Source organism: Arachis ipaensis, chromosome B06, assembly GCF_000816755.2.
Source record: "Arachis ipaensis cultivar K30076 chromosome B06, Araip1.1, whole genome shotgun sequence".
Lineage (NCBI taxonomy): Eukaryota > Viridiplantae > Streptophyta > Magnoliopsida > Fabales > Fabaceae > Arachis > Arachis ipaensis.
Window position 1 is genome coordinate 16,138,460 of NC_029790.2, and position 12,598 is coordinate 16,151,057.

The following is a 12,598-nucleotide window of genomic DNA, read 5'->3' on the forward strand; positions in this document are numbered from 1 at the left end:
TTAAATTTGAAATATCTTTTTTTTTTTCCTTCAATTCAACTATTTGTTCAGTTTCTGAAAACCTTGATGTGTTTGTCTCTCCCTTTCTTGACTTCAACACACAAGTCAGTCTTGACTCCTAATAAGGACACCATAATTTAATTTATCGTGTGACTAAAATATCATAACAATATTTCCATCTAAAGATAATGTAAAGTCCACAAGACATTTTTATTAAACAGACAAGCCTGGATTGGACTCTCCATTGATTTTATTATATAACATTGAGTATTAGTCTTTTAATTCTATTGAGAGGCCTATACAGAGATGGGATGATTCAGAAAAAAGGTGTCTCCTTATCAATGGTTGTTGTTATTAATATATTATTGTGAGAACAACATCGTGGGTTGATAAGCTTTTTGACTTTGAATGATTCTATACAGTAATTATTACCACTTATAACCTTTTTCTCTCTTGTTCAATTTGATGCCATGCATCATTAGCAAGTTCATATGGGAATTATTACTATTATCTTTGTGAAAAAGAAATTGGCAATCAATAACAAGAAAAAAAAGAACAGCCAACATGAAAAATTATGAAGGATGGAGAATTTTTGGCTTATATATAAACTTTTCTTTATAATATAAAGAAAGGGACGGAGCAACTTAACAGTAGCAAATAGGGAAGAAGGACCAATTGTCCATATACCCAATAACCTAAGTTTGATTTGTGCCATGAACTATTCGTAGAGANGTAGAGATATAACTATTTATATTTTTTTATCAATTTAAATTTTTTAGAGAAGTAATTTTATAATAATAAAAAAATTTAGATTTTATTTATTGGTCAATTCTAAAAGAAAAAAAAAATTGCATAAGATAAATAAAAAAACATATACAAAAAATAAAACAAATCCAAAAGAGACTCTTATTTAAGAGGCCATATAAAAATATAATAATTTATATTGTCTCCTCCTATCAACTTAAACTTAAATTCTAGCGCAGCATAAATAAGAATTAATCATTAATGTTTCGATTGACAAATATTTGAAGCCTAAAATCCATAGAAAAAAAAAAAATAAAGTGGTATTTGGCATACATGGAATTCGTGGTGGGATCATAGTATCCATAATCAAGATGCCACACTACTTAAAATCTATTGCCAAATTATGGGTGGGATCATAATTATGTGGTTTTTTTTATCTCTTAGCTTTAATTTATTTATAATTAGCAGCAATCCAGGTGTTAACATTCTTCCAAGGGTTAATAATATCTTCAAATTATTACATAACTATTTACATCATTCAATTCTGCGTCTTCTTTTTTTCTTTTTCTTTTTTTTTTGTTTTTTTATTTTTTTGTTTTTTTTAGAGTATGAGCAGCGTTTATCCTATAATTATTACTAAATAGCAAATCTATTAGAATAATCATATATATCTACAATAAAGTCACCAAAAAATATATATCTACAATAAAAAGAATCATATATATCTTCTATATATATAGCTCTTAATGCGCCCATCAAATTGTATTATTTTTCTCTATTTGATTTATATATTGATGTTATAACTTATAAGTTTTATGTTGATTAAAATTAACGAACTTATGAATATTAGAAATATCAATGTTTGAAGGAAGTAAATGATACCAAATTTTTGTTTAATTTTCATTTTAATTAGTTTTAGTTATATTGTAATAAGTTCTTATAATTGTTTGACACAACATTTATTAGTTACGTAGTTTAAACATTTATATAATTCCCTGCACAATAATAATTCATTCAATTCAAACAAGTTTTTTGTACCAAATTGTTGTAAGTACTTGATTACAATAAATAAATAAACAAATAAATAAAAAGATAAAAAAGTCAAATCAATGTAAAGACATATTTCTAAACTGTAATTATCATCACATGGTGTATATAATTAACACTATAATAATAATAATAATAATAATAATAATAATAATTAAGTTTCGTGGAAGGTGGAAGCTTTTGCCGGCAGCATTCTTTGCCTGCGTTTTTCCCATCTAAATGAATTGATAACATGTGCACTAAAACATTGGTTATGTGATAGAATAGAATGCCATTAGATAGTTAGTTGTATATAAGGGCATTTAGATAGGAAAATGCAGGCAAAGAATGCTGCTGGCAAAAGCTTCCACCTTCCACAAAACTTGATTCTGTATAATACAATAAATATGATACAGCAAAACCTGCAGCAGTGGTGACAAATAGGTTGCCGGTCGCCACAACTACTGACATTCTAATCTTGTAAAAGTTACTAACCAAGGTTCTTGTACATGAAGAGATGTAACCAAGACTCATGTTATATGAATCGCCTTGGTTGAACATGAAATATTAGATCGTGAATTTAACCATCTCAACCCAGTCAATTAATAATAGTTCCCAGTATCAACAAACGGTTAAGTTCACTAACAACACAACAACCAGGCATGACTATACTTCCATACATATACAAGCTTTGACCTTTGTCAATTTTGAAGGTGCAATACCTGGCGAAAAACAGAGTCAGCTGTCAATAAGGGTTCGGAACTTCACTCTCTTTTTAACACTACGCATCCGGTCATACCCAATACCAATCTTGCTATGCATCAGCCTTATAGCCAAATCTGCATTACCAGCCTTCCTCAATGCATTGATCATCAATGTTCTAATTTTTCCAGGAATTTCTCTACCTCTGTCCACAATCCCGTCAGCTAACTTGCAGGCTTCCTTCACTCGGCCAGCTTTGCACAACACGTTAATCATGTCTTCATAAGCTGTTTCAAGAACAATCCCCATAGGTGCCAGCTCATCCAAAATCTTACAAGCTCTCGCTACCTTGCCCGAAAGACAGAGTCCGATTGAAAGAGACCTAAAACAAGCAACATTTGGTGTTATGCCCTTATCTATCATCATGTCCCATAATTTCAATGCCTCTTCATTCCTGTGCACTTTAAAAAGCTCACTGATAAGTATGGTATACGTATACACAGTCTGCTCGCAACCTTCCTCCTCCATCCGTTTAAACAGTGTTAATGCTTCATCAATCCTCCCACCTTTACACCATCCATCGATAAGTGCATTATAGCAATAAGAATCCGGGGGGCACGCGTTATCAACCATCTCATAAAACAACTTCTCAGCTTCATCAACTCTCCCAGCCTTCCCAAGGCCATCAATCAAACTCGAGTAAAATAACGCATTCACCGCGACACCATTCTCTTTACAAAACTCTAAATAACCCAAAGCTTCCTCCACTCTCCCACCCTTACACAAACCATTAACAATCGCCCCATAAGTAACTTCATCCGGTTTAATCCCCTCCTGTCTCATCCTCTCAAACAACCTCATCGCTCCGTCAACATTCCCAGTCTTCGCATAACCATCAATCAACGCCGTGTACACCGCCTTATTGGCTCCGCAACTATTCCTTCTCATCTCTTCAAATACATTGAGACCCTCAACAACCTTCCCTTGCCTGCAAAGCCCACACACCACCAAACTATAAGCATATGGAGGAACCACCAACCCCTTCTCCTTCATCTCATGGTAAAGCCTCACACAACAATCCACATCCCCTTCGCCATAACACGCCTGCATAGCCGTCATGTAACTAACCTTATCCGGCCCCACATTACCACCATCATCCCCAGCCTCCATCTCCCTAATCATCTCCAAGGCCTTCCTAGTTTTCCCAACCTTACAATACCCTTTAATAACCGTATTGTAACTAACCAAATCCGGTCTCACATTAACCTCCCTCATCGCCTCGAAAACCTTAACCGCCGATTCCACCATACCGGCATTAACCAATCCGTTCATCAACGAATTGAAATTATACAAACTCGGCTCAAGGCCATCCTCCTTCATCTTCCGCCACATCCACAACAGCTCCTCCACCATGCCAACCGCAGCAAAGCTCCTGAGCAAGGAATTAACGGCGGCAGCAGTTAATTTAAACTTTCGGCACTTGAATTCTTCTAGAATGTTTTGGAAAATAGTTGAATCAAACGATGAAGAAAAGGAGAGGGTTTCGATGAGAGAGACGTAGGAATGGAGGGAGCGGGAATAGTTAGGTTGAGAGTGAGCCCAGTGGAAGAAGCGCGTGGCGAGGTGGGGTTGGTTGGTGAGGGAGCGGACGGTATGGGAGACAAAGTTGGGGGAGAGAGTGATGAGGAATTTGTTGCAGAAGGAGGTGAGGTTGGATTCCATGGAAGGGGAATCGTCGAGGAGGGAGACGATTTGGGGGAGCCATGGGGATGGGGAAGGAGGGTCACGGGAGGCTGAAACGACGACGTCTGAGAGGTCATAGAAGGGTTCGACAACTTCGTGGGGAGGGGGAGTGGAGAATCGTGATGATAACGTGGCAGTGTGTGAATGTCGTTTGAGGAGCTTTACAAGTATTCTGCTGCTGCTTCTCATCTGGGGATTCAGAGAAGAAATGCAGGGTTGGCTAGTTAGAGTTGGTGTTTCTCAACTCTCAACTGCGTCTGGCGTCTGTACTGTTGTCTCTCTCTTGTTTAGGGAATTCTATTTTGTTTGGAGCGTATCAATATTTTCAAGGCTGTCAATTTGAAGCTTCAGCTCCTCAACCAATTTTTTCTCACCCTTTACCTCTTGTTCCAACCGGATGACGGTACTTTCTGCAGAACTAACTTTACTTATCAAAGCTTGCTGCTCCTCCTTTGCTTTCCCAAGTTGCTTAGTTTGTTCCTCCCGTTCCTCCAGTAAATTCAATTCGTAGGTACTCTTCAAAGACACAATCAGTTCTTCCTTCTGCTTCAGTTTGCAGTTCATCTGTGCATATTAACAAGCAAAATATATGGCTTAGAAACTCATAAACTGAACTAAAACACATCCTAATAGTGATTTAACCGAAATATAAGCAAATTAGTTGAAAAAAAACTAACAATGTTTCTTCCATTAATAAGAAAAGGAAGGAAATGAAATCTTGGGGAAAATGCCACATCCTCTTATTTACATGTTTGCCGCATAAATGCGAAAGCTTAGATAATACAAATATAGAAATCAGGAAATTCAAAAATGGTTCAGCCATCTACATCCATGTATGAGAAAGAGGTTAAATCTATCATGAACTGCATACAACATCACAATTCACAATACAACTTTTGATAATAATTAAAAAAAAAAAAAAACAGCAGAACACTACACTTCAACTTTTGCATTAACAAAGCTGCATACTCTATCATGTTACAACTTTTAAGGACAATGTTGCAAACCCATCTTCAGAAACATTACTCACAATTTCATCCCTCTCACTCATGTGTCAAACAATTCCCTGAGGTCATTACAACTCAATAATTTTATACATCCCAATTAACTATTTTCACAGTACCCCAATATCAATCCTTATCCACCAGGGGAATTCCCCATATCCTAGTATAGAAACATATATCTCACATATCTTCCATATCATGGTATTAGTTACATTCAAAATTCAAATCTATCATAAAGTCATTGAGCATTGTTACCATTGGATGTTGAGATGTCGAATCATCTTGTACAATATGACTAGTTTGATGAGCTTGTGACCCAACTCCAACTGCTTCTTCACCATGCCAATACCAAACTTTGTAGTTTTCTGGAAATGGCTTGACTATTAAATGTTCAAAAACTTTCTCTCTCGTTTGCCACTTGCCAAAACCACGCACTGGACAAGGGCATTTAATCTAACGACCCCGAGAGATCGATGCTCAAAAGCAAAATCCAAAAACTTGTTTAGACCATCTTTATACTCATGCGTGTTTCGTGGTTTTCCAATCCATGACTTATCGATTGACATGACTGCTCTCTCTCTCTTGTTTAGACCATCTTGCTTAAATAGTATTCTAAAAGAAAATATAAAAAAAATTATAATTACCTCTTTCAAATGATAATTCTATCGCAGTCACAATAGCTTTGTGAATTTTTCCTACAAAATATAGAAGGAAAATAAATGAATAAGTCGCATCCTAATTAATAACTGAAATTAAAATAAACTTAAAGCAACCAATTTGGCAAATGTGTGAAAACGGAAAGATGGAAAATGAGGAGTTGGGGTCTGATTCTAATGCTCAAATTGATGCCGAGACGACTTTAGATTCCTTGGAAAAACTTGCGTGTTTGGAATTCTTTGCTTTCTTATAATTGAGGAATAAAACTACTTATGTTATTGTATATATGTAATATAATATAATCACAAGCAAGGAGAAGTAAGTGCTAAACAAATGTGGTTGATTGTGATAAAGATGAATATATAAAATGATTATGATAATGATTGAACTTATAGTAATGAATGATTTTGATAAAGATTTGTCCTGACTGTAATTTATGCTTAGTTTTAAGAAAGTAAAAGCCAAAGATATACTGATTAAAGTGAAAATAATTTGTTTAGCTTGGTGTTACCACAAAATTCATGATCTCTTTACACTGAAAAATAGCAAAATGTATAGATCAAGATATAGATACATATAAATATAAAAGTAGCCTGTGATTTAAGATACCAGTTAAAACAAATAAAAATTGCTTTGAGAAATTGGGTCAGAAAATCTGTGTACAAGAAAAAGAATGGGAGCCAAAAATTTTTCATCACTGAACACTGAACAGCATAAGGTTATTTTAGATACTAATAATGGCATTTCGCATAAAATAAATGACTCTATTCCAAACGGATGCTGGCCAATAACATATATAAACAATACTATGTATATTGATGGATGATTATTATTTGGATATAATGAGCATGAACGTATGATGACATAGACGTACTAACAGTCTTAGTCAGATGCCAAAATATAGCATAGAAGCAAAGAAAATTAATACATAGCTAACTGTAATTTATTTATGTGCGTCACATATATATATAGAATTATATATACGAACATTAATACATAGCATAGAAGCATGAATATGTATATAGGATTATATACACGAACAGCACAGCTTTGACTTGGTGTCACAATATATGAAATCATCTTTTTGGGTTTTTGACAGTGCAGAAAGCAGTAGTAGTAGAACTGAGCCGCAAGGTCCTAAAGAATAGGAGGAAATATTGCAACAAGGGAAAATATATAAATTATATTTCAAATAGAGGCCCAATAAATATAATACTAAGCTTACCTGATAATTTCCCTTCTTTTTTCTTTCCCAGCAAATATTCAAACTTGAAACTTTCAAAGTAAAGTAACTAGCAGCAAGAGTTGAAGATCTAAAGCCTGTTTCACATGAAAAATTATCACCAACAGATTCATTAAAATCAATATAATCACTCAACTGTTTTATCAAAGGGTATATATTACTAGCATTAACTAACACCCAATAATCAGCGATCAAAGGAGTAGAAGAAAATTATTAAACAATAAAAACATTAAAAGCCAGTTCCGCCGTGACAAGTTCAATGTCTTCCAAACAAACCATACACTAAAATATCTTTTCATTATCCCACTCGGTAATGCTACATCAAACACTTTCTTATAGTGATAATCAAACTTCAAATCTTCTAAATCACCCATCACAGCAGAGAAAATTATTAAATTGTTCTGAATGTTGACCGGTTTTTTGCTGAGCGGTTTATGAGCCTAACCGATACCAATAAAGAAACAGAACAAATGCTAAAGGAATATCTAATAATGTGTACTTACTAGGTTTGTTAAGGTGTGGCAAGAGTTGTAGGCTTCGTTGGATAAATTACCTGAGGCCAGATATTAAAAGAGGGAAATTCAGCAAGGAAGAGGAAGAGGCTATTCTCAAACTACATGCAGTTCTTGGAAATAGGTAACAATATTAATAACTTGATGACAAATCTACGTGCATGGTTGTTGATATCACATGTATTACATGTATCATATCAACAAAATATCAACAAAAAACAATCAGCCCGAAACCGCCTGAACTTGTCTTATTTAGCATTTATTTACAAGATGTATTAAATAAAGCTGAAAACAGTAAGTTTTGGTAGTTTTTAGCTAATATTTTTTGTTACCAAATGTTTTTTATCATCAAATGTGATTGGATTTGGTAAAGTCATATAATTAGTAGTATTAATTAACCATGGTGTTCATCATGATCATCAGGTGGTCTGCGATTGCAGCAAGATTACCGGGTCGTACAGATAATGAAATAAAGAACTTTTGGCACACTCATTTGAAGAAAAGGATTGAGAAAAGTGAAGTGCACAATAATGGCATCAATAGTAGTAAATATTCCTCGTGTTCCTCACAAATCATCACCATGCCAAGAGTAGTACCAGCAATTGCACCAAGTAGTGGTAGTGGTAGTGCTGCTTCTAGCTTCAATGATGGTTTATCCTCAACCTCAAGGAATAGATCAAGTTCATCACCAAATATTATTGCAGGACCAGGATTTTGCAGTGCAATAACATCCTCTTCTGATGATACTTCAGGTGAAACCATGGGAAATCATAACGATGGTTCCATTCAGCTCAGTGAAGAGATGGAATTTTGGTACAATATATTCATCAAATCAGGACAACTATCTTAAAGGACACGTGGATTTAATGTAGGATAGATTACTACATGATATGTTTGTGTCTTATTCCTAAATTTTTCTTAGATGATAAACTTGGTTTAAGCCGTGTTTGTGTACAAAATTTATATCCACTTTGCTAATGCAAATTGGCAGAGGCAAAATAAATATGAATGGATGAAAAGAAAGGAATTTGTAACGGCTTTTGCCTTGTCTAAAAATACTTACTAACTCCGGTGATTAGCCAAAGTTACTGCAATGTAAAGAAGAAAGCGCATTAAAAGGAAGCGTTCACGGTGGGACTCGAACCCACAATCTCCCGCTCCGGAGGCGAGCGCCTTATCCATTAGGCCACGCGAACGAGCTGGCATCTTTTTAGCATGTTATAAGATTTCTACTAAACAAGAATTTGCACATTTGGTACCCTCAACATGTTTTGTTTTCCTTGTTTTTTTTTTCTTTTAATTCCCTAAGCGAGTTTACTAGTTGCCGGAGCTTAGGCAATAGTAAATCGCAGTAAATGGAAAAAGAGAAAAAGAAAGAAGATGAAAATGGTAAAACCCTATAAAACTCTGGGCTTTGTGGTTCGATAGCATTAGCATTTAGCAGTTTGTAGAAAATGGCTTCGGCAGTCTCCAACGCACTTTTCCCTAATCAATTGACTCTCTCACACACCCACACTTCCCGCCACAGACCTCAACCCTCTCCCTTTCTTCTCAGGTTTCTCTCTCTTCTTCTTCTTCTTCGCTGATATATATTCTTTTTTATTGTTTTCTGAAATGAATTTTCAGGTTCCACAATACATGGAGTACCAGGGCCAAGCTTTTCTGTTCTGCTGCTTCTGCAGCTGGAGCTGGAAGTTCCAGCTCCAATCCTGACGGTGACTTCAACCCTTACGAGGTTCAAATCGAATCCCTTTTTTTCTCTCTCTACAGCGTTGAAATTTGAAGCTGAAACTTGCTTAGGTTACGATATTATTGTGCAGGTTCTAGGTGTTAGTCCTATTGAAAGATTTGACATGATCAAGGCTGCATATGCGAAAAAGAAGAAGGAGGCTGAGATTAACGGCGACGAAGCTACTGCTTCCCGGGTAAGTTTCCTTCTTTCTCATCCTTTCATTTTGGGGCAAACAATGGTTGTTGGGCATGGAAACTTTCAATGCAGTGGTATTTTATTACGGAGGAATAGTTGATGATATGGCTTTACTCATTTCTTGAACGGCATCCCCTAAGATTTGAATAGAATCCATGTTCCGGGTTAGTAGATTATAACTTGAGCAGTGTTTAATTGTTTAAGGTTGGTCAAAATCTAGATTTCCTAGGGTTACAAAATGAGTTGTTTATTTCTGACTTGTGAAGTTGTTACTGCTCTATTTTGATGTGAGGCTTTCCTTTAAGTTCAATCCACTAACATATGGTATGTTGTGATTTCCAAATGTATAATCCAGTTGGAGAAGGCATATGACAAACTCATGATGGCTCAGTTGACTAATCGGAAAAAGGGTGTGACTTTTGGATCATTTAAGGTAAAGTAGGGTAATCTTTCATTTCTTGGACACTCGACATTGAAGTCATCACTTGATAGTAGTATGAAGACACACAAATATATTGTCTAACACTTAGACTTATTCTTGAGATTGAAGCTACTTCATTAAGTTAAGAGAAAGTATAGGGAACCAACTTTTAGTTAGCCAACATTAGCCAATTTTAGGTTCTAGAATTTAGTATAAACAATAGTTTTAAAAAAGGTTGGCTAATGTTGGCTGCAGAAAGCTAACATTACTCATAGTTTATAGCATTAACAACAAAGAATTCAGGCGTAATTACTAGCACATTGTTTTCTTTCATGTGTGTGATGGGATCCGAGATGGGGTGACCTGATGAAATAACTTCCACTATTACAATATATTGGTTTTATTCTTAGAACCGTTGATGATTATATGCACATTTTATCTACACAAGCACGATTTCTGCTTTAGCTATGCAATTCTTTTATGCTTGGCATGTGTAGTGGATTTGAAAAGTATCCAACTATCTCCACAAGGAAGTTAATGAAAAGGCTTAATTCTCAGTTTCACACACTTTATTTTGTTTAAACTATACATTCTTCTTATATATCTAAATATGTGATCCTAAATTCTACATTTGTGTTTGACCTCCACAAGATCTTAAACAATTACAGGTTTCGAAGGACATCAAGTATGCTGACAAGCAGCCAATTCTACCTTGGGGGCCAAGGTTTGATATTGCATCTTATCACTTGTGATTCATGACTTGTTACTGTTGTTGCTGTGTATCTTTCGATACTCACTCTACCATACACCTACTTTAGTGGATCATTCAATATTTGAATTCTTTTCTACTAATCTTGTTGCTTTTCATGGACAAATGATATTTCATTATACTGAACATTTTCTATAATTTTTTGTTATTCAATTTTCCGTCAATGTAATTTCAGGTTTGCTAAATCAACTACAAATGATACACGCATCAACTTGGCAATATCTGCTGTTTTCGTGAGTAGTAAATGAAGGGTTGATTTTATTTATTCTTTGGGAAATATCATTGCTCAGAATAAGTATTGTGTCTATGCTGTAGTGTTTAATCAGAATTCCTAACCATTTGTCTGCAGACAGCTTGGATCCTTGTTAGGCGGAGTGCTGAATATAAACCTTTGCAATTTTTAGCATTTGCTTTTGTTTATAGGCTATTTGAGAAGTTAAAATCATTTGAATCTCCTGCAACCCGAACATATAATGTGAGTTTGTATCCTAGGCAGAATATTCAGTGGAATTATAAAATCTTTTATTTCTGAACAATGTCCAATTTTCAATATAATTGAAATAGTTCAAGTTGGTCTTGGCTACAGGAAGAAGGTGAGGATACTGGAGAAGGCCTGCGTATGGGAAAACGATTGCTTCGATCTCTGGCATTGGTGTTTGGTTGTGTAGCTGTGTCATCTGTGGTAATGTTGATTCATCATATCTTTGGTGTGACAACTTCATCTGTGGTTTATTTATTACATCTGTGGTATAATTTTCAATGTGTATGTGATCGCTGATTTGCACAACTTTTCCTTAAGTGTCGGACTTCATGTAGTACCATGCTAGGCAAGTTATCGCTTCCAGAAAATTTTGAAGTTCGATGATACCCTAACTAATCCATATTTTTGTGGATTTTTATTTTGATTGATATTCTAATTTCTATCTTCTCTGGGTTGTTCAATTATTTCAATTTTGTTGTTTAGTAAATTAATATTCAACTCAGTTAACTAGGTTTAAACTTTTCTGTATTCATCATTAATAATATATGCCTCAACCCTCAAATCATTCAGTTTTCAAATTAAAGATTAAAAAATGCTTTCTACCATTTTTCTTGCAGGGATACACTATCTTTTTGAACATAATTGAGTATGCAGGTGGTTTTATTCCCGCTGCCCTTTACAACAGCCAGGTATGACATTTTTTTTAATATAAAAAGAAGCACCAAAACATAGAGTATTTACTTTGTCCGGCTAGAACAGTTTGTCACCGAAATTTCTTATTATCTTGTTGGTAGAAATTGTAACATTGAACTTTATATCTGCAGGAGTTGGTAATCACCACTTCATCGGCGGTAATGCTTTATATTTTGGCAACTTATTATAGATAGTGAAGTGGGAAGCTCTCTTGAAGTCGTAGAAACCCTGCATGTAGTGTTATTTTTGGTTTTTATTCTAGTGGGTCAAATTTTGTCAAAAGAAGAAGAATCAAATCATCCTACTTCTGAGTAGAACACGTGAATGAGAGTTAATATTAAGATATGTTTATACTATATTGAGATAAATATATCATATATTACATCTTCGGCTGGGAACTCATTTATTCCTTACTATTGCCTTTTCTGTCTTTCTATTTTCACCCACCAATGCTCTTTCTTTTCCTCTTGGTTCTGTTTATTGGCGATTAATTAGCTTTCCCTTCAAAGCTATGTTACTTGAGGTTTAACATATTTAAAGTTTAGGGATAGATTTTGAAGTGTTAATATATAGAGTAGAGTATATACCTTGTACTATTTATTTGAAGGACGAAGTTCCCCCTAACAATTCTAAAGTACCTAATCGGTCCCCGCCCATTAAAGATTTTGGTAAAATT

The 12,598-nt window shown here is 34.9% G+C and overlaps 3 protein-coding genes and 1 non-coding gene across 7 annotated transcripts in view; 2 read left to right on the top strand and 2 right to left on the bottom strand.

The window, feature by feature from the left end:
- The window catches only part of LOC107645778 (myb-related protein Myb4-like), a 50,035-nt gene extending 41,358 nt beyond the window's left edge, over positions 1–8,677 (top strand). The window contains exons 2-3 of the mRNA XM_016349885.2: positions 7,626–7,755; positions 8,055–8,677. Of these exons, the coding sequence (XP_016205371.1) occupies positions 7,626–7,755; positions 8,055–8,481 (557 nt within the window). The 3' untranslated portion in view covers positions 8,482–8,677. The remainder of the gene's footprint in view (positions 1–7,625; positions 7,756–8,054) is intronic.
- LOC107645777 (pentatricopeptide repeat-containing protein At1g03560, mitochondrial-like) lies at positions 2,179–7,527 on the bottom strand. Of its 4 annotated transcripts, none has more exons than XM_016349882.2 (4): positions 7,102–7,527; positions 5,864–5,914; positions 5,475–5,584; positions 2,179–4,779 (listed from the first exon to the last, which is right to left on the bottom strand). In XM_016349882.2, exon 4 carries the CDS (start codon positions 4,402–4,404, stop codon positions 2,509–2,511), a length of 1,896 nt encoding a protein of 631 aa, XP_016205368.1. In that variant the 5' UTR covers positions 4,405–4,779; positions 5,475–5,584; positions 5,864–5,914; positions 7,102–7,527; the 3' UTR covers positions 2,179–2,508. The 4 variants fall into 4 exon arrangements, with proteins under 4 accessions (XP_016205368.1, XP_020959778.1, XP_016205367.1 ...); XM_021104119.1 differs by having other exon boundaries at positions 2,179–2,594; positions 2,643–4,779; positions 5,475–5,914; XM_016349881.2 differs by lacking the exon at positions 5,864–5,914 and having other exon boundaries at positions 5,475–5,831.
- Positions 8,755–8,827, bottom strand: TRNAR-CCG. The gene has a single exon. It is a non-coding gene; the product is annotated as a tRNA-Arg (tRNA).
- LOC107645775 lies at positions 8,972–12,335 on the top strand. The gene is made up of 10 exons (XM_016349880.2): positions 8,972–9,186; positions 9,258–9,366; positions 9,452–9,556; positions 9,914–9,991; positions 10,648–10,703; positions 10,924–10,981; positions 11,098–11,223; positions 11,335–11,430; positions 11,847–11,918; positions 12,054–12,335. Exons 1-10 carry the CDS (start codon positions 9,086–9,088, stop codon positions 12,114–12,116), a joined length of 864 nt encoding a protein of 287 aa, XP_016205366.1. The 5' UTR covers positions 8,972–9,085; the 3' UTR covers positions 12,117–12,335.

Coding starts and splice junctions, on each gene's coding strand:
- LOC107645775 (XM_016349880.2), top strand. CDS start 9,086: ATGGCTTCGGCAGTCTCCAACGCACTTTTCCCTAATCAATTGACTCTC. Junction 9,557..9,913: donor ACGAAGCTACTGCTTCCCGG/GTAAGTTTCCTT, acceptor TGTATAATCCAG/TTGGAGAAGGCATATGACAA. Junction 10,982..11,097: donor TGGCAATATCTGCTGTTTTC/GTGAGTAGTAAA, acceptor ATTTGTCTGCAG/ACAGCTTGGATCCTTGTTAG.
- LOC107645777 (XM_016349881.2), bottom strand. CDS start 4,404: ATGAGAAGCAGCAGCAGAATACTTGTAAAGCTCCTCAAACGACATTCA.